This window comes from Chiloscyllium plagiosum, chromosome 4 (assembly GCF_004010195.1).
Source record: "Chiloscyllium plagiosum isolate BGI_BamShark_2017 chromosome 4, ASM401019v2, whole genome shotgun sequence".
Taxonomy (NCBI): Eukaryota; Metazoa; Chordata; class Chondrichthyes; order Orectolobiformes; family Hemiscylliidae; genus Chiloscyllium; species Chiloscyllium plagiosum.
In genome coordinates, this window is record NC_057713.1 from 126,480,146 (window position 1) to 126,503,812 (window position 23,667).

The window sequence follows — 23,667 nt, forward strand, 5'->3', positions numbered from 1 at the left end:
ACTGTGTGGAGTTTGCACATTCTACCCATGTCTGTGTGGGTTTCCTCCCACAATGCAAGTGTGTGCAGGTTAGGTGGATTGGCCATGGTAAATTACCCATAGCATTCAGGGATGTGCAGGCTAAGTGGATTAGCCATGAGAAATGCAGGGATGGGGTGGCGTGCTCTTCCACACCGTAAGGATTCTATGATACTAATTAAGATTCCCTTTTCCATAGGTCATTTGTAAACTAATTGAGATTTTAAAGCAATCCAACGCAAAGGTTAGATCTAACATGATGTGTAACTTTTGAGTTCCTAGTTCAGAACCTGGACAATATGATGTACTAATGAGAGTAATATTATGTTTAGAAAATAAATTTCATTCAAATGTTAATTTTTCAGAAGTTGCTTTAGAAACACTTTGAAACAAAGAAGCATGTTATGTTTGCTTATAAAAGACATATCTCTTTTTTTTAATCTGTTTAAAATTCAGACATACTTTATTAGTTTTGTGAAGATAGCCTTGCTATTGCACTACTACTGAGTTTTAGACACATGAATTGCCCTCTCAACATGGAAAGCAGAGCAGATACCTGGCAAATTCAGCTCTGGAAAACCTCCGTCTCTGAGTGTGCTCCGTGGGCACCAGCCACATGGATTCCACATCCACGGACATTGGCATCCAATATGTGCCAATCACTAAGAACCCTCGCGGTCCATTTCTGGTCCATTTACAGAATGCTTCTGCTCTTAATACTGTCACTTGGGCTGCACTGACAACTGTCATGTCATACTGTAGCAAGGACACTGTGCACTCAGAGACAAGCACCCAGCTTATAGACTGGACCAGACTGCATCTCCAGGTTCTTTGTTAGCAGTTATGGTGCTCACTAACTCTGGACCTACCTGGATACTCTCCATGTCCCTGCCTAGCAATTGCTCTGTATTGTCTTATTGTGCTTCTCTTCATTGGCCAGAGATACAAGTCTCATTTTTCTACTGCTGTGTTGTGCCATTTAGTGCAGACACAAAGCCAAGAAGCTTGCCATAGGTGTCAGCAGTCCTCAGTCAAATCAAGAGAGATAACCTTGGGTGCAGGGTTCCTGGCACAATACGTGGAGAGCAGTCTGACACCAGACCAGGGATTTGGTTGTAGTCAGTCAGCCACTCAGGGCAGTCGGAGTCAGGACGTTCCACATGAGGGGTGAGGTGCTGAATGTCGGGCAGTCCACCACCCATCTCTGCGCCACTGGATGGCAGCTTTCCTCAGGAAATGAGGGGGCTGCAAGTGGATGGCACAACTCTTACTTTTGGTGCAGGTGAGGAGATGTCTTGAGTGAGTGAGTGGGCAGCACAGAGGGTGCACAGGTTTTGAGGTGTCAGGGACTGTGTAACTGACTGTGACTGAGGGAAAATGTTGCAGGCAATAGTGAGAGTGGTAGGGCATGAGCCTTGTGGGAAGTGGGTGCAGTGGCAGAGATAGAGTGTAAGGTATCAGAGAGAATATTGTGGCAGAATGGAGTCCTGCAGACAGCAGAGACCACACTGACCCACAAGGCAACCTGAGAGCAGCCGTGTATGGTCTGGTTTTGTGCCCCCCCACTGCTGGTCCTGGGGTTAGAGATTGACCTGTCTCTCTACCACCCCATCCAGCAGAATGTCCAGGACTCTGCCCACAAAGCGGGTTGCAGGCTTTCCCCTGTCTGCTGTGTCAGGAAGCATGCAGCACAGCTCCGACTGACAGTGTTGTCCAGGTACGTAACGGACTTTCACAAATGGTGTGGGCGCAAGGGCTGCCTGTGAGTTCTGGCTGAGAAGGTGAGTTGTTCCAGGAACAACACATAGTAAGATGGAGCCAGAATCAGATGTTGCGGACTCCGTAGATGCAAGATAAGAAGTTAATGAGGCAAATTTAAGGTACTACTTTATAGTGGAAATTCCTTCCAAAACCTGGGTGCAACTTGGACTTTGCCAAAAATAAAGTTAAGTTTCAGCCCATTGTGAATAAAAGACCATGTTGTTTTGAAAAGTTGTTGTCCTTTCTATAATGGAAGCCATACCAAAAATCCCTTATTTCCCATAAAAGGAAGTTCCCTTCATTTGGGATGTTTTTAAATGAGGAGGAGGCAGCAGGTTCAACTGTATATGAACTCAAAGTAGGTATTTGAAGAGCCAGGGCTTTTAGAATTGCTTCAAAATTGAGCAATTAAAATCCTCCCGGTACGCCACTACTGGAATATTGCATAAAATTCTGGTCTCCTTCCTATCGGAAAGATGTTGTGAAACTTGAAAGGGTTCAGAAAAGATTTACAAGGATGTTGCCAGGGTTGGAGGATTTACGCTATAGGGAGAGGCTGAACAGGCTGAGGCTGTTTTCCCTGGAGCGTCGGAGGCTGATGGGTGACCATATAGAGGTTTACAAAATTATGAGGGGCATGAATAGGGTTGAAACTTGAAAGGGGTCAGAAAAGGTTTACAAGGATGTTACCAGGGTTGGAGGATTTAAGCTATAGGGAGAGGCTGAACAGGCTGAGGCTGTTTTCCCTGGAGCGTCGGAGGCTGATGGGTGACCATATAGAGGTTTACAAAATTATGAGGGGCATGAATAGGGTAAATAGAAAAGTCTGTTCCCTGGGGTCGGGGAGTCCAGAACTAGAGGGCATAGGTTTAGGTGAGAGGGGAAAGATATAAAAGAGACCTCGGGCAATGTTTTCACACAGAGGGTGGTACGTGTATGGAATGAGCTGCCAGAGGAAGTGGTGAAGGCTGGTACAATTGCAATATTTAAGAGGCATTTGGATGGGTATATGAAAAGGAAGGGTTTGGAGGGATATGGGCCGGGTGCTGGCAGGTGGGACTAGATTGGGTTGGGATATCTGGTCGGCATGGACGGGTTGGACGGAAAGGTCTGTTTCCATGTTGTACATCTCTATGACATTAAAATTGGGAGTGAGTGTTTTCATGTACCTACTTATATGTGATTATATGGATCTGACTATTTCCATTATCCAAAAATCAGCATAACAATAGAAGATACAGGTAGACATTTACATTTGGCATCATCCCACCAACTGTTGTAACATCCCGTGACCCCTCCACCCATCTCCCGATTCCATAGCTGAAGAGCACAATAAAATGCACTGTTTGGCGCTGATAAAGATGGTAAGATCGCTACGTTTATTACCATCCTACCTTCAGCAAAAATACTCTAGCGTTATGTTTACTGTATCTTTAATTTCGTAATATTAGTTGGTTTCCTCCCACAGTCCAAAGATGTGTAAGTCAGGTGAATTGGCCATGCTAAATTGCCCATAGTGTTAGGTGCATCAGTCAGAGGGGAATGGTTCTGGGTGGGTTACTCTTCGGAGGGTCAGTGTGGACTGGTTGGGCTGAAGGGCCTGCTTCCACACTGTAGGAAATCTAACCTAATCAAACAGTGACTGCAATCAGTTTATTTCTCAGTGAATACTCTGTGTAAATACTTAAGGATTTCAATTGGAGATTGCTTTTTGCGCAGGACAGAAATATTCTTTACCTGTAGAGGGAAAAGTTGCTCAAACTCCAAACGTGTGATGTTTATCCTTTGACCTTTGCTGCTTGTTTTCCTGACTTCTGGTCATACTGTGTTCAGCTGTTATGTAACTTTTACTTCTTTTCTCCATTCTGTAACGAAGGATTGAATCTAGGTACTCTGTACCTAAGATGGTGCTCTGTGTTGGTAACATGGTTACACTGTAACTAATCTTGTCACTGAAAAAGGTGTACCTAGGCACCTTTACCTAAATGCACTGTAAGTGGCGACTTATAAACTTTTCGCTGTACTTAGTGACAATAAAGTTAATTTAATTCAATTCAACTCAGTTTTTGGTACCTAATTAATCTCATTGCTGAGAGCTAATAGAATCTTGCCATCATCAAATTCTGACAGTATTACTGCAGTAATAATGGATTCATGTTAGAAATAGTAACATTAATGAGAATTTACACCAAATGGTATTATTAAATCATATAAATCTATCAAGGCAAGAAACATCAGTACCACTAAATAGAAAACTTCATTTTGACACTTCGATATTAAAGTAAAGCTCCCTGTGTTTTACCCAAATAATACGGCTTCCATTCATCTTGTATGGTTAATGAGATGCTGTACAATGTGATTTTTTTTCTGGAACCTTCTGAGTGTGATTAATAATTTGGGGTTGATTTCTGCCAAATTGTGAGTAGTTTGTCTTCTGGAGTCATATCAAACCAAAATGATTTAATTCAGGGAGTCAATGGTCAGCTGTCTAGCTATAGCATGACATAAGGGAGTCAGCTGACTAACCTCGTTCACGATCTCAAAGCCAAAGTTATCCAAGCACAATCCCCATTGTTTCTCCAGTTGCCCATTTTATCGTCTTTTGCTTTAAATATTTACTGAATTAATTAATGCATTCACGATGTTCCCCATCACACTCTGAGTGAGAAAGTTCGTCCTAAGATCTTGTGTTGTTCTACCAGGGCCTCTTTTTAATTTGAAGCACCCTCACTACTGACTCTTCAAGCAAAGAAAATAATCGTTTTAGCATTTACTCTGCCACAACGTTATGAAGAGGTTTTTATAATTATTGTAACCTTCTCTGCTCCAGTGGAAACAAGTCTCTCCTCATAACTATGTCAGAGGTCACATGACACCAGGTTATAGTCCAACACGTTTATTTGAGATCTCAAGCTTTTGGAGCGCTGCCCCTTCATCGGGTGATGAAGGAGCCGTGCTCCGAAGGCTTGTCATTTCCAATAAACCTGGTGTCGTGTGACTTCTGACTTTGCCCACCCCAGTCCAACACTGCGCCTCCATCTCATAACTGTAATCTCCTGTCCTGGACATCAGCTTGGTAAATCTACTTCTCTTTGGCTTCAACATTCTTTTAGGTAGTGGGGCACCTAAAACTGCACATGGTTCAGTGAAAATTATTATTTACAAATCTGGTGTTACTTTATTACCCTTGCCCTGGATATCCTTATTTGTAAAACTACAAATATTGTTGGCTTTTCTAGTGCTTTAACTATTCACATTTGCACATTCAACAAAACATGTACCAGAATGCTGTTAGTTTCCCTAACCATTAGACACTAATTGTTCTGGTACACCAGAATCCCACCTCAGCAACATTCATTTACAAAATTTATTGTTTTCTGTCTCTCAGCCAACATTATCAGCATATTGCTATATTTTTTGCCTTCTGCCATGACAACTACATTTTTTCCAACAAGCTTGTTTGAAACATTTTAATGATATGGTTTGGTTTAATTATGACTAACGTTACTACCCACAGGCCACTAAACAATGGAGTTAGAAGTAGAAGTGTTCAGCTAGTACTGTGTGGCAATTGATGATGTAAGAATTGGGCGGCACAGTGGCCCAGTGGTTAGCACTGCTGCCTCGTAGCACCAGGAATCTCAGTTCAATTCCACCCTCGGCAACTGTCGGTGTGGAGTTTGCACAGCTCCTATGTCTGTGTGGGTTTCCTCCTGGTCCTTCAGTTTTCTTCCACAGTCCAAGCATATGCAGTTTAGGTGGATTAGCCATGCTGAATTGCTTAATAGTATCCAGGGATGTTCAGGCTAGGTGGATGCGCCATGGGGGAAACGGGGTTACCGGGCTGGAGTGGATCTGGATGGGATGCTCTTCAGAGGGTCAGTCTGAACTCGGGCTGAATGTCTGCTTCCACAATGTTGGCATTCTATGGTTTATGCTTGCCATGTTCCATTAGGTTCAGTGTAAAATTGAAAATGAATTATGAGCAGGCCATGATGAGGGTGCTGGACTTGAAAAGGACTAAAGCTAAGTGAGGAATGATGGGATATTTCCCAAAATAACTGGATAGACAGGTTAATAGATCATCATTTCAAAATCTTCAAATGCCACCTGGCTACTGTTAAAGATAAATACGGTCAGGCAAAATTGAGGCATATCACAAAGTTGTGAGTAACAATACTTAAAACAATTGTGTGGGTTCTGCCTTAACACAATCGCAGTTTAGCATTTTTTCAGTGTTCTTTGCTAAAAATGCTACCCTGTAACCATTCTTTCTCTCCCCATCTGTCCTGAAAATATGTTAAGGAATTTGAATATTGCAATCAAAAGACACATTGTTAAAACTTTCCATCTTGCACTCATCAAGACAATGCACAAAAAGTACGCCTGTCAAGGGCAGAACAGACCTCTATCAATCAGAGTCCACTTGCTAACCAGTGTGCTCTTCCCATTCAGTATTAAAATGTTGTTTCTTTTTACTTTGGTATTCTTGTGAATTGTCCTGATGCATGAAAACAAAAAATGTTTGACAAAATATGGATTTATTAACAGTATTCAAGTTCTGTATTAATAATGACTGTTTGTACCAAAGAATATTAAGTTTCCAGTCTAATTATATCTCAGTCAAATTCCAACCCATCGGTTTGGACGAAAAGTAACTTCAAAATGAAAAAACAGTGCCTAAAGTACACCATCTTGACATCTTTGGCATCCAGAGCAGGCATCAAACACTTCCAGGCTAAGTAACCCTCCAGCCATATGCAGCGTATCTTTCCTTCAATCCAACTATAATGATGTGACCCCATTTCAACATGATGAGATAACCTCTAATGTATCACTGTATTCAGTCATCCAGAGTTCATTATTTACATGTTCGGTTATAATTCTTAGACATAGTGGCAGTAGAACATCACCTGCCTGCACTGTGTTTTGATGTGACTATAACTGTTGGTTGACAGCATCATGTCAGTTATCAGAAACAAATACTACCACCATAATCCACCCTGATTCCCAAAATTAATGCTGTATTACTGGTGGGAATTTAGAAAGAAGAATTGTTTTTCAATTTAAACTACCCCCACTAGAGAGTGTGTGTGTGTGTGTGTGTCCTACACTACACATTGGAAGGAATATTGAAATGGAGCTAAAATAAATTTTAACAGCAGCCCTGTTTTCAAAATATGTGCAGCAGAGCCAAGACTTAATAGCTGTTGTCATGGTTTCATTTTCTCACGACAATAATGTTAATTACATTTTGAAATACAATTATATTAGAATTCCTTCAAATCAATTAAAGTTATCCTTTAGATTTTCAATTCCAGAAGTCTGTTTTTGGCTGTCTTTTGTTGTATTACAATTTAGCTATTTTTTTATAATGATGTTTATTTTCTAAAAGCTTTTTGCTAAGGAGACTTTCATTTAGCCTGTTTACAGCCTAATAATATGTGCTGTAACATGTCCTACTTTTCGTGCTTCACAGATTTTGAGGATATCCAACAAATATTTTGTAGCTTTACTGCATTGCATCTTTCTTACTGGTATTTCTGTACGGTATCTGGCTGCTGTTCATGATATGTCACAATCAATCAGATCTTTGTGACTTTGCCTATATTTTCTGATGAATTTCCTCAGGAAACTGGAGATAGAAATTTTGTTCCTGCCCTCCATGAAAGCACATATCCTGAAATTGCATGCTCCCAGCTGATTTCCATACATGAAAATTAAAGGCTACAAAAATCAAACAGTGATTACAGAATTTATTCTCCCGTCACTTGCCAAGAGAGCGGAAGCTGAATTTTTACCCCGTTGTGCAAAACTTATTCAGTGCCTTATACTCATTCTGTTGTGTGTTTTAATTACCAGTTCACCTTTTAACAGGAGAGGATTAAGTTTTATTCACAATGTGGCTTGAAGAGATGTATTTTGTCCCAGGGTTTTTATGAAGAAAGGTTAAGTCAGAGGTGCCGATTAGTCTACTCAGAGCCACTAGTGTTAACAGTTTGTGAGGCCTTTTTTTTAAAAAAAGCTGGAACAATACAAGCAGCCTGAATGGGTGGGGTCAAGCTCCCACAGAACCAGGAATTTCAGTAGTGGTTGCTGGGGACTCAAAGCTGGGTTTGGAAGTTGCAGTACATCTCTCCCTGCTACTCTCTCTCTGTGAGTTTACTCTTGATGGTTTACCTTCTGGACTGGAGAATTGCCTGTGAGACAACCTATTTTTTCTGAACTTGCCTTTGCCAATGGTCTGTTTATGGGATGTTACTATATTGGAACAGTTACTGTTTAGTAATTAACTAATCCATTATTTGGTTAATTTTTCAATAGTGTTTAAGTTATTCCAATTTCTTCTTTCTGTTGATGTATTTTAACTACATTGTATGAATAAAGTATGTTTTTCTTTAAATGTGATAATTTGACCAGTCGAATTGCATCTGGAATGCAACATCTGCTGTTTGCCTTTAAAATGAGAAAAAATTAGCATCTGGGTTATTTGCACAATGTGTTTTGAGGGGGTTTGGTCTGGTCCATAACAATGGTCACAATCTTACTCCATGATAATCGCCAACTTAGCCAAGAGGTTCCTTGCACTTTTGTTTCAAGTGTTATTCAGAAATATTAAGACTTATATAGGACATTAAAAAATATTAGGTTTACAAGTTAGGAGTAAGTAATGCTCTAGAATTAATCCATTCTTTACTTTGAATACAGCAGCCTTGATATTCTGTCAGTGTCCCAAAGATGATCGGGGTAGATGGAAATGTGGAGTTGAGGTCATGATGAGATAAATGATGAAATTATTGAAAGACGGAAGAAGTAAGAGGGACTGAATTGCCTACTTTGTACATTCATAACCCTATTTTTTGCCCTATTTCCCTATGCTAGCTTTAAGTACTTTGTTTTATGCAATACAAGCCATTAATTAACCATTTAAGGGTCTTAATTGCCAACAAGATGAGAGTTGCCAAAAGACCTCCTTGCTCAGCATTAATTGTTGGGGGACGAAGACTTTCACTTATTTTCTTTTTCACCACCTTCAGGAGAGGGAAAGATTGCACCTCATGTCACATAATAACTAAATCATGTTCTGCTGCCTCCAGGCCTAACTGAAATTTCCCAGGATGTGCCATAGTTAACTAGTTTGCTAAAATAATATTAATTGACCACTTTTTTCATATTTTCCGTCATTGTCTGAACCTACCTCTAGTGGGAAATGAATCTGGTAGCTGCACTGTCACCTGATATCTCCTTCTAAATATTATCAATGTTCAACAGGCGAACAGCATTCTGAAATAACCTTCAGTTATAAGTGGACATTGCTAAGCTTTGTTCGTTGCAAAAGTACACCACATAAGATCATGTTCACTGTTCCCATAGGATTTTGAAAACAAACATTTCATTTTCTCAATAAGGTAGTTTTCTTAATAGTAATTCTCTGAAACGTTCCAAAGTGTGTGCTGCTTCAGATGGCATAAAGATGCTTAAGTTTTTTTTTTTGCTTTTAAGAAGGATTAGAGAGGATTTGTAGCTGTTATAATTACTGATTATAGTTAGGGTGAAAGAAAGACGGGTAACTAGATTCATAATCATTGATTAAGCAATCAGCTAAAATCCATGTCGGAGTACATCTCTGTACCTATTTTTCGATGTGTTATGTAAATAATCTAGATGCTTTTCATGTGATATCCAGTAACCTGTATCAGTGATGTTACCTGGTCACCCAATGTCTGTATTCCTTTTCTCCATTGACTAGAAATACAAAGAAATCGAGCCCACCTCCAGAACCAATTTATTCAGATAATAAAGGCTGTGGAAGTTTTATTTAGATTTCAAGTTTTGAAGTGTCTCAGATGCTTTTGGTAATCATCTTTTAGATAAAGTTCGAATCTGGGTTAAGCCTGCCCTAGCCACGGATGGGGGATAAAAAGGTGCCTCCAGCATTTGGGGTGGCACAGTGGCTCAGTGGTTAGCACTGCTGCCTCACAGTACCAGGGTCCCAGGTTCGATTCCAGCCTTGGATGACTGTCTGTGTGGAGTTTGCACGTTCTCCCCGTGTCTGCGTGGGTTTCCTCCGGGTGCTCCGGTTTCCTCCCACAGTCCAAAGATGTGCAGGTCAGGTGAATTGGCCGTGCTAAATTGTCCATAGTGTGAGGTGTATTCGTCAGAGGGAAATGGGTCTGGGGGGTTACTCTTCGGAGGGTTGGTGTGGACTGGTTGGGCCAAAAGGCTTGTTTCCACAGTGCAGGGAATCTAATCAAAACTGGAGTACACCCCCGACCCTTCTCCTGACTTGTCAACTATGAGCCCATCCAGGTCCTCCTCTCCAGACCTGATCACCAGCAGCCCTCATCTGGTACTTTCTATTGTTGGGGACTCCTGTCAGATCATGGCTACTCTCTGCTTTGGAACCTCCTCATGACTGAGGTGTAAAAAGGTCAAATAGATGGAATACAGAGAATTGCAGAGGGACATTGAAAGATGGTAAATGCTGAGTAAACAGAGAATATGAGAAAGAACAAACAAAGATCAAATAAAAGGGGCCCTAACATTCTTTTATGATTCTATAAAAAGGATAATTAAATAATATAGTTGATTAGGGACAAAAAAAACAAAATCCTCTCAAAGCCCAGGCAAATACTGAGGTACTGAATTAAGGTGTGCATCTGTCTTGCATTGTCAAAGTAGTGGAGTAGGGAATAAAAATCTAGAGAAGGATCAGAAATAGATAGAAAGGAGTTTGCCACATCCAGTTTTCCAAGATAGAGATATTATAAGCTCTGGCTGCAATCTTTCAATCCCTTTGGATATTGGAATGGCAATAGAGAAGTGAGGATTGTAAACACTGTGCTCCTGTTCAATAATTATTCTGGTACCTATAGGCCAGTCAGTCTAAGTGGAGAGAACATTTAGGACTATTATCAATGACCCAATTAACTTTAATTTAAACAAAACATGGGATACTAAAGGATAGCCTGCATGGATTTATTGAAGGCAAATCTACCAAATCTGAAGTAGGAGAGAGGACTTTATGGTATGCCAGCTGAAAGGTTAGGAACTGCCTGCCCACAATCTCAACAGTTGGCCCACCGTGATTTAACATGAGATGGGAGCATGGCAATCTTTACATAAGGTCTCAGTACAAAGTCCTACTTTGTGACCAGCAGGTCTAATCTCAGCAACACCACTCTCAACCCTTATGGGGCAACACGGTGGCTCAGTGGTTATCACTGCTGCCTCACAGCTCCAGGACCTGGATTCAATTCTACCCATGGGTGGCTGTCTGCGTGGAGTTTGTGCGTTCTCCCTGTGTCTATGTGGGTTTCCCCTGGGTGCTCTAGTTTCCTCCCACAATCCAAAGATGTTCAGGTTAGGTAGATTGGCCATGCTGAATTGCCCCATAGGGACCAGGGATGTGCAGGCTAGGTGGATTGACCATGGAAAATGTGGGGTTACGAGGTAAGGGTGATGGGGCTGAGTCTGGACAGGAATCTCTTCAGAGGGTCAGTTCAGACTCAATGGGCTGAATGGCCTCTTTCTGCTATGTAGTGATTGTATGATAAGCCCTTGATAAAATATCAGGCAGGTTGGGGCAGGAAGACTGCATGTTGGAGTTTAGTTCGCACCTCCTCTCTTCAAACCCATTTGTGGGGGGATGGGCAGTGTGAAATACAGCCAGAGAGATGTATGGGTTTTCAGGTATTTGATGAAGTTCCTCATGGCAGATTAACTCATAAAATAGTATCAGATTGTATTTAAGAGAAAGCAGTCACTTTAGCTAAGATTGGCTTCAGTATAGGGCGAAGGGAATGGTGGTGAAAGTTCTTCGGATTGAAGAGCATTTGGTTTCACCCTAGATTAGCAATCTGAGCATTTTCTAAGGTTTAGATAGCCTAGCGTTAGACTAGGCAGTGCAAAACTTAGTAATGATACACATTATATTTACAGATTCCAGGATCTATCTTGGTAAAATAGACAGTTGCTTGACATTCAATTGAGTGGGAGAAATTGAGGACTGCAGATGCTGGAGATCAGAGTCAAAAAACACAGCTGGTCAAGCAGCATCCACGGAGCAGGAGATCATTCCTGGTGAAGGGCTTACGCCCGAAACGTTGACTCTCCTGCTCCTCGGATGCTGCCTGACCTGCTGTGCTTTTCCAGCACCACACTTTTTGATACAAATGAGTGGGGCAATAGTATAAGCTTGATGGTGTTATTCTGAGAAGGGGCAAGACCAGGGCAATGTGGGGTGCATGTTCATCAAATCATTGAAGCTGACTGGGCAATCTGATAACGTGGTTAAGAAAATGTGTAGGATATTTGCCTTTGTAAATAGGGCCATTCATTGAATACACATGGAAGTTATGTAAGCATTTAAGCCTTTGTTAGGTCTCAGCTGGAGTATTGAATGCTATTCTGGGTAATTGGAAGGATGTCAAGAGTGTAGGGAGTAGATTGACAGTAGTCATTCAGATGGAGGGAGTTCAGTTCAGTTAAGTGAAGAGATTGGGCAAGCCAAGATTGTTGTTCTTGAATTAGAGAAGGTTTAAGGGGATAACTAATTGAGATATTCAAAATAAGTAGAGACTTTAATTCTGTCGGGAGATACCACTTCCTCTGACAAATCAGAGGTCAGAGATACAAAATAATTGACACAGGACTAGAAAGGAAGTGAGAAGTATCTTTGCTTTCAGGTTAAGATGCAGAAAGCATGATGAGAAAAATAGTGGAATCAAATTCCATTGCAGTTTTTGAAATGCAATTGGAAATGTTTGATTAGATTAGATTAGATTACTTACAGTGTGGAAACAGGAATAATTGACACAGGACTAGAAAGGAAGTGAGAAGTATCTTTGCTTTCAGGTTAAGATGCAGAAAGCATGATGAGAAAAATGGTGGAATCAAATTCCATTGCAGTTTTTGAAATGCAATTGGAAATGTTCTTGAAGAGAAGTAATTTACAGGGTTATGGGGGTAAACCAAAGATGTAGGAGTAAATTGGATAGTTCTTTATGTACAGATACGATAGTCTGAGTAGCCTTTTTCTCTGCTGTAAAAAATCCATGATTCTTAGTATTACCCTATTTGTGTTGAACAGGTAATACTTTAAAATAGAGGGAGAAAATTCAGGCCGTGAATTAAATGGTGTTGCTATGAAATTTTCAGGCTCTTTTGATTCTGTATTTGATTGTGTGCATTCCATTTTATTGCCCAATAGTAAGCTGGAGCCATTTTCTTTAATACGTACATCTTTTCAAAGTTTCCTTGCATGTCATTTTCTTTATTGAACCCAATCTTCACATGTTGCATTTGGTCTTCCTCTTCTCTTCACTACTTTTTCTTCACTATCTTATATTTTCTCCTTATTTCTCAATACTTAATGGCATCTCTTTCTATTTTACTTCCTTTCTTTGTCTCTATTATGTTTCTAAGCTTTGTTGTCTCTAAGGGTCCTGAAAGATAAACTTTTATCAGCAAAGTAGCCATTCAACTACAGAATGGTGAACTCTCTGCAACTCAACATTTAAAAAAGAATACATTTCAAAAATACTTTTAATTGTCTCAATTTCAAAAAGGACGGCATTGCGACATCAGTCAGTGTTAACTGGTGCCTACTATTACCTTTTGACAAAATTCTAAGAGCAGCCCATGAGCAAATCATTGCTTGAGACTGTGACCTCCAACAATATGTCTGTTAGAAACCAAATGTAAAAGGTAACTTGCCCCATCCACCAAATTATAACAGCCACTGGCTGTTCCAACATTTTGTTACAACATTTTCCAAATGCAAGTTTTTGTTGACTATCCATTTTATGGTGTGGAGGTGTCAATGTTGGACTGGGGCGAACAAAGTCAAAAATCACATGACACCAGGTTATAGTCCCAACAGAGTCAAGATCAGAGTGGTGCCGGAAAAGCACAGCAGGTCAAGCAGCATTCCCTCATTCCTGATGAAGGGTTTTTGCTGAAAACGTTGATTTTCCTGCTCCTCAGATGTTGCCTGACCTACTGTGCTTTTCCAGTACCACTCTGATCTTGACTCTGATCTCCAGCATCTGCAGTACCCACTTTTGCCTATAGTCCCCAACAGGTTATTTGAAATCACAAGCTTTCAGAGCGCTGCTCCTTCGTCAAGTAACCAAGGAGCAGCACTCCAAAAGTTTGTGATTTCAAATAAACCTGTTGGGACTTATAACCCTGGTGTTGTGTGATTTCTGATTTTATCCATTTTATGACAGTGATTAGAAACTGAAAAGACTGTGGATGCTGTAAATCAGGAACAAAAGCAGATGTTGCTGGAAAAGCTCAGCAGGTCTGGCAGCACCTGTGAAGAGAAATCAGAGTTAATGTTTCAGGTGTAATGACCCTTCTTCAGAACGTTAACTCTGATGTTTCTTCACAGATGCTGCCAGACCTGCTGAGCTTTCTCAGCAAATTCTGCTTTTGTCTATCACAGTGATTGTTTTCACAACTGAAAATGGTTAAAGAGGTCTGTTCCACGTTCTTTAATTAGGTTGAAATATATTTACTCCTTTCTTTGACACTTGCTCCTCTATCAGTCAGTCTTTTCCTAATTATTGTTGCATCACAAATAATTCTGTTGTTGCATCACAAATAATTCTGTCTTTTTCTAGGACTGGATTACATTAAACAGAGAATGCCGGAGGCAATGGGATACACTGAAAAGAAGGAAGACCCTCCACCTCCACAAGAGAAGAAATCTTCTTCAGCAAATAACAGTCCTCATTTCTACAGGAAAGGTACAACTCCACCTCATACTCCTGGACACAGTCCTGGCCCAACCCCACCTCCATCACCACCAATATACAAGAAGACGTCAAATACCACCTGGAATAAAGGCTCTTCCAGCAGCGTTAACAAGGATGTTTTGGGAGCGTCAGGGAATAGATCATCATCGAAAGGTACTGCCAAGATGATGACAAAGCAAGGGAATGAGTGGAAGCAGCCCAAGTCAGCAGTTTACCCTGTCACAACTGCTGGCAATGGACAATTACATAGTGCTTACCATAGTTACTTTGTGCGCACAGACGTAAAACTGCCACCAGAAGAGCCAGAGGAAGAGTCGAATCCTTCACCCATTGCGCTTGGGAGGTTACCTCCACCGCCAAAGCCAATGCCTACAAAGTCACCTGTCAAGGAGATTAAACCTGAGCCAAAATTGAAGAAACAGTTTTCTGTTATTGTACCCGAACCAAAGAAACTATTGAAATCTCAATCGCGTGATGTTAGTGTGGAAGAAGTCGAAGAAATTGTGGAGTCGGTATGTATCCACTTGTTATTACAGTTTTCCATCACACCCTGAGATGTACAACGGAAGGAGAAATAGAAAGATTAATCAGGTTAATCCTGCTCTAGTTGCTGTTAGTTGGCATAAACTAAGCATATCATACATTACCAATCAGTTTTGTTCATGTCTTTGAGGCTTCACCTGAGAAGAGAGACCTTCTAAACCTGCAAGTACTTCAAGTAATATTTCCAGGAATGTAAAACAAGCAAAGGGTAACCCTCAAGAGCTACATGAAATATGCTTTGGCACATTTTGGTAAAACCAAATTACCAAACACATTACCTAAGAGCACTTGTATGGGGCAACAAGTGACCTTGTCCCACAGATTTTGTGCACAGCCACTCCATCCTCAATCCTTCCATCTACCTATCCATCTGGTTCCTGGGCTCTCCTTGCAAATCTTCTAGCTCCACGACCAGAGAAAGCAGGCTACATGGAAAGGCAATGTTTGTTGATATTTTTCCATCATAGCAGTAGATTTGACTAATTTTAATCCATTAAGTAACTGTGACCTGGGACAGGTAGGTGGATTCGGAAGTGTGTTTTCCTACTGGTTATGGATGAGGGCTCACTGTTGGTTGACAGCATGGCTGCTTGCTGGCTCTCCTATACAGCTCATGGGAGATCCACACTATCAGGGAAGCTAAGCTTCTATGTTTAAGTGCTTCATAACATAGCACGCACCTATCACTGAATTATTACAATACAGAAGAAGGCCAATCAGCCTGTTAAAACCGCACAAACATACATGTTTATAAACATTGTAATTTTTAAAATAATGGTATATGTGCAAAATAAAAAGTCAAAATCCCAGAAAATTAATCTATAGCAGACCAAATTGAAAAATTGCCCTTGCTATCCCATGATTCCTTGAAGATGTATTAAGAATGAAGGGGAATCAATTGATGTACACTATTGTGTTTTGATTTCTAAATGGTGCCACAGTGATTGCCTCAAGAGAAGAGCTCATGACAGTAGGGATAAAATATTAAGAGGGATAGATGATCAGCTAACGAACAAGAAACAGACTGTGGGCAAACAAGTCATTTCCAAGTTATCAAAATGTACCTTGTGGAGTCTGAGGGATCAGTGCTGGGGCCTGAACTTTTTTCTGGTCTACATTAATGACTTGGACGAAGCGACCAACTGTTTTGAAGCCAAATTTGCTGACAATATGAAAATAGAAAACAAATTGCGCAGAGGATACGGAAAGTCTGTAAACAGTGATCGAGTAAGTAAACAGGTGAAAATTTGGCAAAGGGAGCAAAATATGGAAAATTGAGAGTTTGTCCACTTCGGCAGAAAAAATAAGTATTTTAAATAGGGATAAACTGCAGAATTCTGTGATACGTTGGGATCTGGATGTTCTTAAATCACTAGAAATTAGTGTGCAGGTAAAGCAAGTAATTAGGAGAGTAAATGGAATAGTGACCTTTGTTGAACTAGGGTGGTGTATAAAAGTAGGATAAATCTTCCTACAACTTATGGAACATTGTTAAGACCTTATGTAGGGTACTGTGTTCAGTTTTGAACTCCTTAGATATGGAGCAATTTATCTGCATCGCAAGTTGTTCAGAGGAGATTCATTAGGCTGATTCCCGGAATGAGGTGGTTGTTTTGTGAGCAAAGGTGAAACAGTTTGTGCTTCTTCTCATTGACATGAGGAGTGACTTTATTGAAGTGGCCATATTGAAGATCTGGAGGTGAACAAGCACAGAAAATGCAGGAGAAACTCAGCAGGTCTGCTAGCATCTGTGGAAAGAGAAACCGGGTCAACGTTTCTAGATTAGATTAGATTAGATTACATTACATTACATTACAGTGTGGAAACAGGCCCTTCGGCCCAACAAGTCCACATCGAACCGCCGAAGCACAACCCACCCATACCCCTACATTTACCCCTATACCTAACATACGGGCAATTTAGCATGGCCAATTCACCTGACTTGCACATCTTTGGACTGTGGGAGGAAACCGGAGCACCCGGAGGAAACCCACGCAGACACGGGGAGAACGTGCAAACTCCACACAGTCAGTCACCTGAGGCGGGAATTGAACCCGGGTCTCTGGCGCTGTGAGGCAACAGTGCTAACCACTGTGCCACCGTGCCACCCCAAGTTTCAAGTCTGGTATGATTCCTGACTAAAATACCTGAAAGAAGAAATATGTTGGACTCGAAATATCATTTCTCTCTCCCACAGATGCTTTCAGATCTGCTGAGTTCTTCCAGTATTTTTTGTTTTGTTTCAGATTTCTGGCATCCGCAGTATTTTGTTTTTATTTAAGATCCTGAGGGAACTTAACTAGGTTGAATGGAGAGAATATGGTCTGGGCTGTGTAAACTACTTGCTGTTCCTGATGTCATGACTAGAATCGTTGCAACACATCTGCTTTCTCTCTCATTGCCTTTTCACGTACGATTATCATTAAAATTCAATGTCCTTGTGGTATGCGTGCAAAACACACGCAATTTAGCTAGCGAAGCTTCTCATTGATAAAACACACCATAAGCTGACAATACTACATCGACAGGCAACCTATTGAGAAAATCTAAATCAAAACCAAAAGAAATGCAGATGCTGTAAATCAGAAACAAAAACAGAAATTGCTGGAAAAAGCTCAGCAAGTCTGGCAGCATCTGTGGAGAGAAATCAGAGTTAATGTTTCGGGACAAATGTCCTTTTCTCAGTGAGGAAGGGTCACTTGACTCGAAATGTTAGCCCTGATTTCTCTCCACAGATGCTGCCAGACCTGCTGAGCTTTTTCCAGCAATTTCTGTTTTTATTCTATTAAAAGGTCTCCTGGTCAACAATGAGGCTTTGCATCATGGTCATAGCTTACCTTGCCCTACTCAATAGCTAGTAACATAAGATTTGAGGCCACAAAAGGTGATTTTCACAATGAAATTTCACTTGTAAATATTTCACTTTTACATTGGTTCCACTTTATTGATGAGTGCATCATCATTATCTGTTGAAACCATCTTGGAGTGCAAAGTGAACTGGTCTCATAGTTAAAAAAATTCACTCAGGTGGTTGTGAAGGAGCAGCGCTCCGAAAGCTAGTACTTCCAATTAAACCTGTTGGACTGTAACCTGATTTTGTGTGATTTTTAACTTTGTACACCCCAGTCCAACACCAGCATCTCCAAATCATGGCCCCATAGTTGGCAGACATTGATGGTTACAAAGTAATGAGGACCATTACTCTGTATTGAATGTTTGAGTCCAGTATTGTACTATGGGACCTCCAGTACTGTGGGACCTAGGTGAACATGTGACCTCAGCTAACCCTTCTTTCTCTAACCCCTGTTGATATAGGAGCCAACACACTAGCATGGACAGACAATTGGCTGGACAATAGAAAACAGAGATGATGTATACATTGGTTCAGATTGACAGGGTGTGACAAATAAAGTTCCGCAGGGATGTGGGGTGGGCCCTCAACTTTTTACAATTTATATCATTGACTTAGATGAAGGAAGGATGGCTAAATTTGCAGATGGCACAAAAATTGGTTGGAAAGTTTGTTGTGAAGATGACATTACAGCGATGCAGACCAATCTGGGCAGGTTAAGTGAGTCTGGCAGATGGAGTATAATGTGGGAAAATGTGAATTTGTTCATTTTGGCAGATAGGAAGAATGAAAGAGCAGGGTCTGACCTAATTAGAGAATAGCTGCAGAATTATGAGGTGCAGAAGGACCCTAGTGCATGAGTCACCAGAGATTAGTATGAATTCACAGCACTCAATCTGGAATGCTGGTGGGATGTTAGACTTTTGTTACAAATGGAATTGAACATGATAGAAAGGATGTTATCAAACCTATTTCTAATTAAGGATGTTTGGATGGAAATGGTGTGCAGGGATTTTAAAGAAAAGGCCAGAAGTGGGCACTATGAATTCGAACTGGGGCAGGTACGATGGACTGAATAGACTTCTTTTATGCCGTGGCAATTCTGTGATGTTTTAGCTGTGCAGGATGTTGGTGAAACCCAAGCTTAAATGTCATGTGCAACATTATTCTCCTGATTTAAGGAAAGACATAATTATATTGAAGGCAGTTTAAAGGAGGTTTACTAAGATTGATGGAATGCGCAAATTGTTTTGTGTGGATAGCTTGAACAGACTGGGCTTGTTTTCACTGGAGTTTAGAAATAACAAGAGGTGATCTTGATTGAAAATGTATGAGATCCTGAAAGATCTTGACAAGGTGGACGTGGGAAGGATGTTCCCTCTTGTGGCTGAGCCCAAGTGGGTAGACATGTTTAAAGATTAAGAATCAACCCTTTAGGACAGAGACAAAAGGGGACTTTTTTTCTGCGTGTTGTGCAACCTTCAGAGGTCAGTGCAGGCAGTATCAGAGGATATTTTTAAGTTGGAGCTGGATAGATTCTTGTTAGGTGAGGAATTCAAAGGTTATCAAAGGGGGTGGGTGGGAATGTGCAATTCAGAACATAGATTGGTCATGATCGTATTGAATGGTGGGCCAGGCTTGATGGGCCAAATGGCCTACTTCTGCATCTTATTTGATGGTTCCTGAAGAATATTATCTGAGGGCAGTCTCTGCAGCCGTACTTGAAATGTTGTGGATGAGTTCAGAGGCCGATAAGGACTTGTCAGCCTTCGCTCCGAGACGGACAGCGATTTGAACAGTTCTGACACTGTCCTTTAGGCCCCTATTTATCTTACGTTGGCAGATGTCCCCATCACTAGCTCCCTCACATGCCACCCGCCCCAGCCCTTTGCCCCATGTGCCATTGCTAGTACCGAACCTCTGTGCCGTTGACCTTATTGACCTACCGTCAGAAAACAAAAATCACCCTGGTTTCCCCATTCTCTTTTCTTACCTGATTAGAGGTCTGAATTGGTGGAAGTTGAGAAGGTCTTTCTCATGATCTTTCTCATACAGAACCTAATTGCTGAGGTTGCAGGCAGGAGGTGAGTATCTCTTGAGAGCAAACCCACCTAATTGTTTGTCCTTCTCGCCATCTTCACTGAGAGGAGTACCATGTAGAAATTCACCAAAGATCCTTAGATAGCACCTTCCAAACCCACAACCACTTCCATCTAGAAGGACAAGGGCGGCAGGTACTTGGGAACACCACCCCATGCAAGTTCCCTTCCTAGCCACTCACCACCCTGACTTGGAAATATACCGCCATCCCTTCACAGTCATTGTGTCAAAACCCTGGATTTCCCTCCCTAGTGGCATTGTGGGTCAACCCACAGCAAGTGGACTGCAGTGATTCAAGAAGGCAGCTCACCACCATCTTCTCAAGTGCAAATAGGGATGGGCTATCAATGCTGGCCAGCCAGCGACATCCAAGTGCCACATATGAATGTTAAAAAGTCCCTATTCTGTAAATAATGAAGAGGCACATCGGTTGACTATTCCTGTATATTGGAATTATATGTTTTTAAAAAGGCACAGATATTCTAAGGACTATGACAAGTAAATCAAAATATGGTGTAAAAGTTACTTGGTTTAAAATGTATTTGGCTAAAGTCTCCACACAAGTCTTGTCTCATTAGCCATTATTTCCAGTTAGCGGAGACCAACCAGCTCTTTAAATGTGTTCTACTTTTATCAAATGGGAGTTAATTTCCAGCCTTAGTCTAAATGTCTCTCATCATACAATATTGAACTACATTCTATTTGTAGTCCTTGCGTATTCAAATACGTTATTAAGGTCTCATAAAAATTCATGTTGAATAATTATAGCACCTTGAATAGTTTTAATTTTTTAATAATTCACTGCTAATTTGAGTAAAAGCTCTTTGGAGTGAAAATTGGTGGATGTTTTATTTTTGTTTTTAAATTGCAACATTAATATAACTTGTATCATTCCCATTAATAATATCCCTTTTTACAAAAATTACAGAGTCCAAATACCATCTTGGTCATCCTGGTGATGCTGTTGAATATTGGGTTAGCTATTCTTTTTGTCCATTTTCTAACTTGACAAGAATTTGCCAAGGTAAGAATTTAATTTTCTTTGTCAAAGATTGGTACTAGAAATTTTTCATTTACAGTATCTCTTATCAGCCAGTAAACTGTTTGTTTTCTCTTGTCTAACTTTAGCTAGGCCTGAATGTGATGGAACATAGTTATTTAATAATCTAACTGTTTTGACCCTTCAGTGAAGTCATGAAAACTAAGGGTATTAGCCCACAGTTCTGTCCAGTTGTGCCATCAGCCTTATTATTGACACCAGACCTGCTGAGATACAGGGAAAGAGTCTTGGAATTGGAGTGGGACTCAGGAAAGATGAGACATGGAAATTAAGTCAGGGGCTGATGTGGGCCCCGGTGATGATTTGCGGCTCTGGATCCTCTGAAAACTGAAGCAAGTGGCCACGTCGTTGGAAAATATCTGCTGAACCAGCCTAACCACTGAAGTGCATGGCTGCTCCATCTGCTCTAGTGGAGTGTGACTTAACTGGAAATGTACAGACTGCACTTTTGTTGATGGACATTAACAGCTGCCTTACTTTTTTACTGTCTCAACGTTTAGTTGGGAGAAGGGAACCGCTGCCAGAGGAATGTGGTTGGACGATTCTGTGCTGTGGATGCAATTTCCAGTCGTCTCTCCTATCGCATTAGACGTACATTAGCAGCATCACTCAACCAGTCTTATTCCATTACTGGCTGCTCCTAACATCGTGTACAATGTTCTGGGAGATTATTTTGAAAATGTTCACACACTTTATGCATGAAAATTATGATTTTTTTGTCACAGATTAAACTTTTCTGTCCAACATTTACAGCATTTACTAAGATCAATCTGAATTGGTTTCCTTTGCATTCAGTGATCAAATGAGGAGCCTACATTCAGTTTATGTGATTACTGAAATGCTGGTGACCAGTAACCCAAATTATCATATATGTCAACACTGAGAAACCACCAGTTAAGGAAGGAATTTGTTTTGCATGTAGATTTTCTTTTCCAAAGTGAAGTAAATTTTATTGTACATTCAGGTAGAGCATTGTAATTTTAATGTTAACAGAACTGATGCCTTTATAAGTCTTCAGAAATTATAATGTTTACCTCAAACATATTTTTTTTCTTGGAATGCTGGTTGAATCTTTGTGTCTTAATCATTTTAAATGACACTAATTAATGTAGTTAAAGATTATTTCTGTACCATTACCTTGTATTACATTTCATGTTATTGTGTTGGCATGTTTATTTCAAAGGGTTGAGTATTTGGTGTGAGTAATTTTAGATGAATACTCTAGATTTATTTTAATCATAAAAATGCAAGGGCTGAATAACTTAAAATAAATTATATATATGTGTTGAAGAATGATTTCGTATTCCATGAGTACTGAATTTAAATGTAAACTGTATGTTAGTTTGCATGGTTTTATTGCAGAACTTTGTCATCGATACCCAAATTAAATTTGCAACATGGAAGTTGGCGGTTTGTGGAATGTATAGATGCTACATAATTCATTATCTGAAATCAGTGTGATTTCAGGTCAGTAATAGATGGTGTTTTGCTGCAGAGGTATTTTCTGAATCCAGTACAAAGTGTGAAGGAGAAAAATCAAAAAGATGAAATAAAGAGAATGAAAGACAAATTGTTGCCAATGTACAGCAAATCTGACTGTGATTTAATTGGAAATTAACACAATATGTGTTTGGGTCAGTGCAAATGTAATAAAAGCTTATGTAAACCTTTTTGTCTGGCACAAAAATCAAGAGTAGTTGGGAATGTTTTTTTTGGAAATGAAGTTCATTTTAGTAATTTAATTTAAGAAAAGGATTTACTTATATATTAAAATCATGAGCTTTTCTAAGGAGCATGAGCCAGAAACTGTTGGGTTTTTTCTAATTGTACACAACTCTATTTTAGCATGAACCCTTTTTCTTTTTTTTTAATAAATGACATGCTATATACTGCTTTATATTTATCTAATGATGCTTCAAGTGGATAACACTTGACAGTTGTCAATAAATTGTTATATATTCTAATACTTTGTCCTTTTTTGGTGTTTTAAGACAGAATTATTTAATTCTGTTCTTTGTAAACTTAAAATATTTTATTTGTTCTGTACAGTTTTCTTGACTGTAATTGCTTGAGAATAAAACTATTATTTGTTCCTACAGTCATGCTGCGTGTGTACTGGTTATCTGTATGCCAGCTACATGGTACTCAGGTAGCTCCTTTATTGCTGTTATATTTTTAAGGATATTTTGATCAATTTTGCAGAGGAATACTTTGGTGAAAGAGATTACTTTCAGATAATGTTTTTTTAAAAAACATTGAATATTTGCATTTCTTAAGTAAAGATGGGGATCGAAAGCACTAATTTGATAGTCCAGTATAAGTACCAATTTTCTAAAAAGTTCATGTTTGGGATGTTGGCGTCTCTGGCTGGCCAGCATTTATTGCCCATCCGCAGTTGCCCTTGAGTAGGTGGCGGTGAGCTGCTTTGTTGAATCACTGCAGTCCACCTGCTGTGGGTTGACCCACAATGCCATCAGAGAGGGACTTCCAGGAGTTTGACCCAGCAACAGTGAAGGAACAGCAATATATTTCCAAGTCAAGATGTGATTGGAGGGGCGCTTGAAGGTGGT

General features: G+C 40.2%; 1 protein-coding gene across 2 annotated transcripts in view; it reads left to right on the plus strand.

The window, feature by feature from the left end:
• LOC122549398 (junctophilin-1-like) overlaps positions 1-23,195 on the plus strand; it is a 118,261-nt gene extending 95,066 nt beyond the window's left edge. Inside the window, exons 4-6 of one of the 2 annotated variants that reach the window (XM_043689157.1) lie at positions 14,409-15,055; positions 20,966-21,061; positions 21,225-23,195. In XM_043689157.1, the coding sequence (XP_043545092.1) occupies positions 14,409-15,055; positions 20,966-21,046 (728 nt within the window). In that variant the 3' untranslated portion in view covers positions 21,047-21,061; positions 21,225-23,195. The remainder of the gene's footprint in view (positions 1-14,408; positions 15,056-20,965; positions 21,062-21,224) is intronic. The other variant, XM_043689158.1, reaches the window with a different exon arrangement.
• The last annotated feature ends 472 nt before the right edge of the window (positions 23,196-23,667 follow it).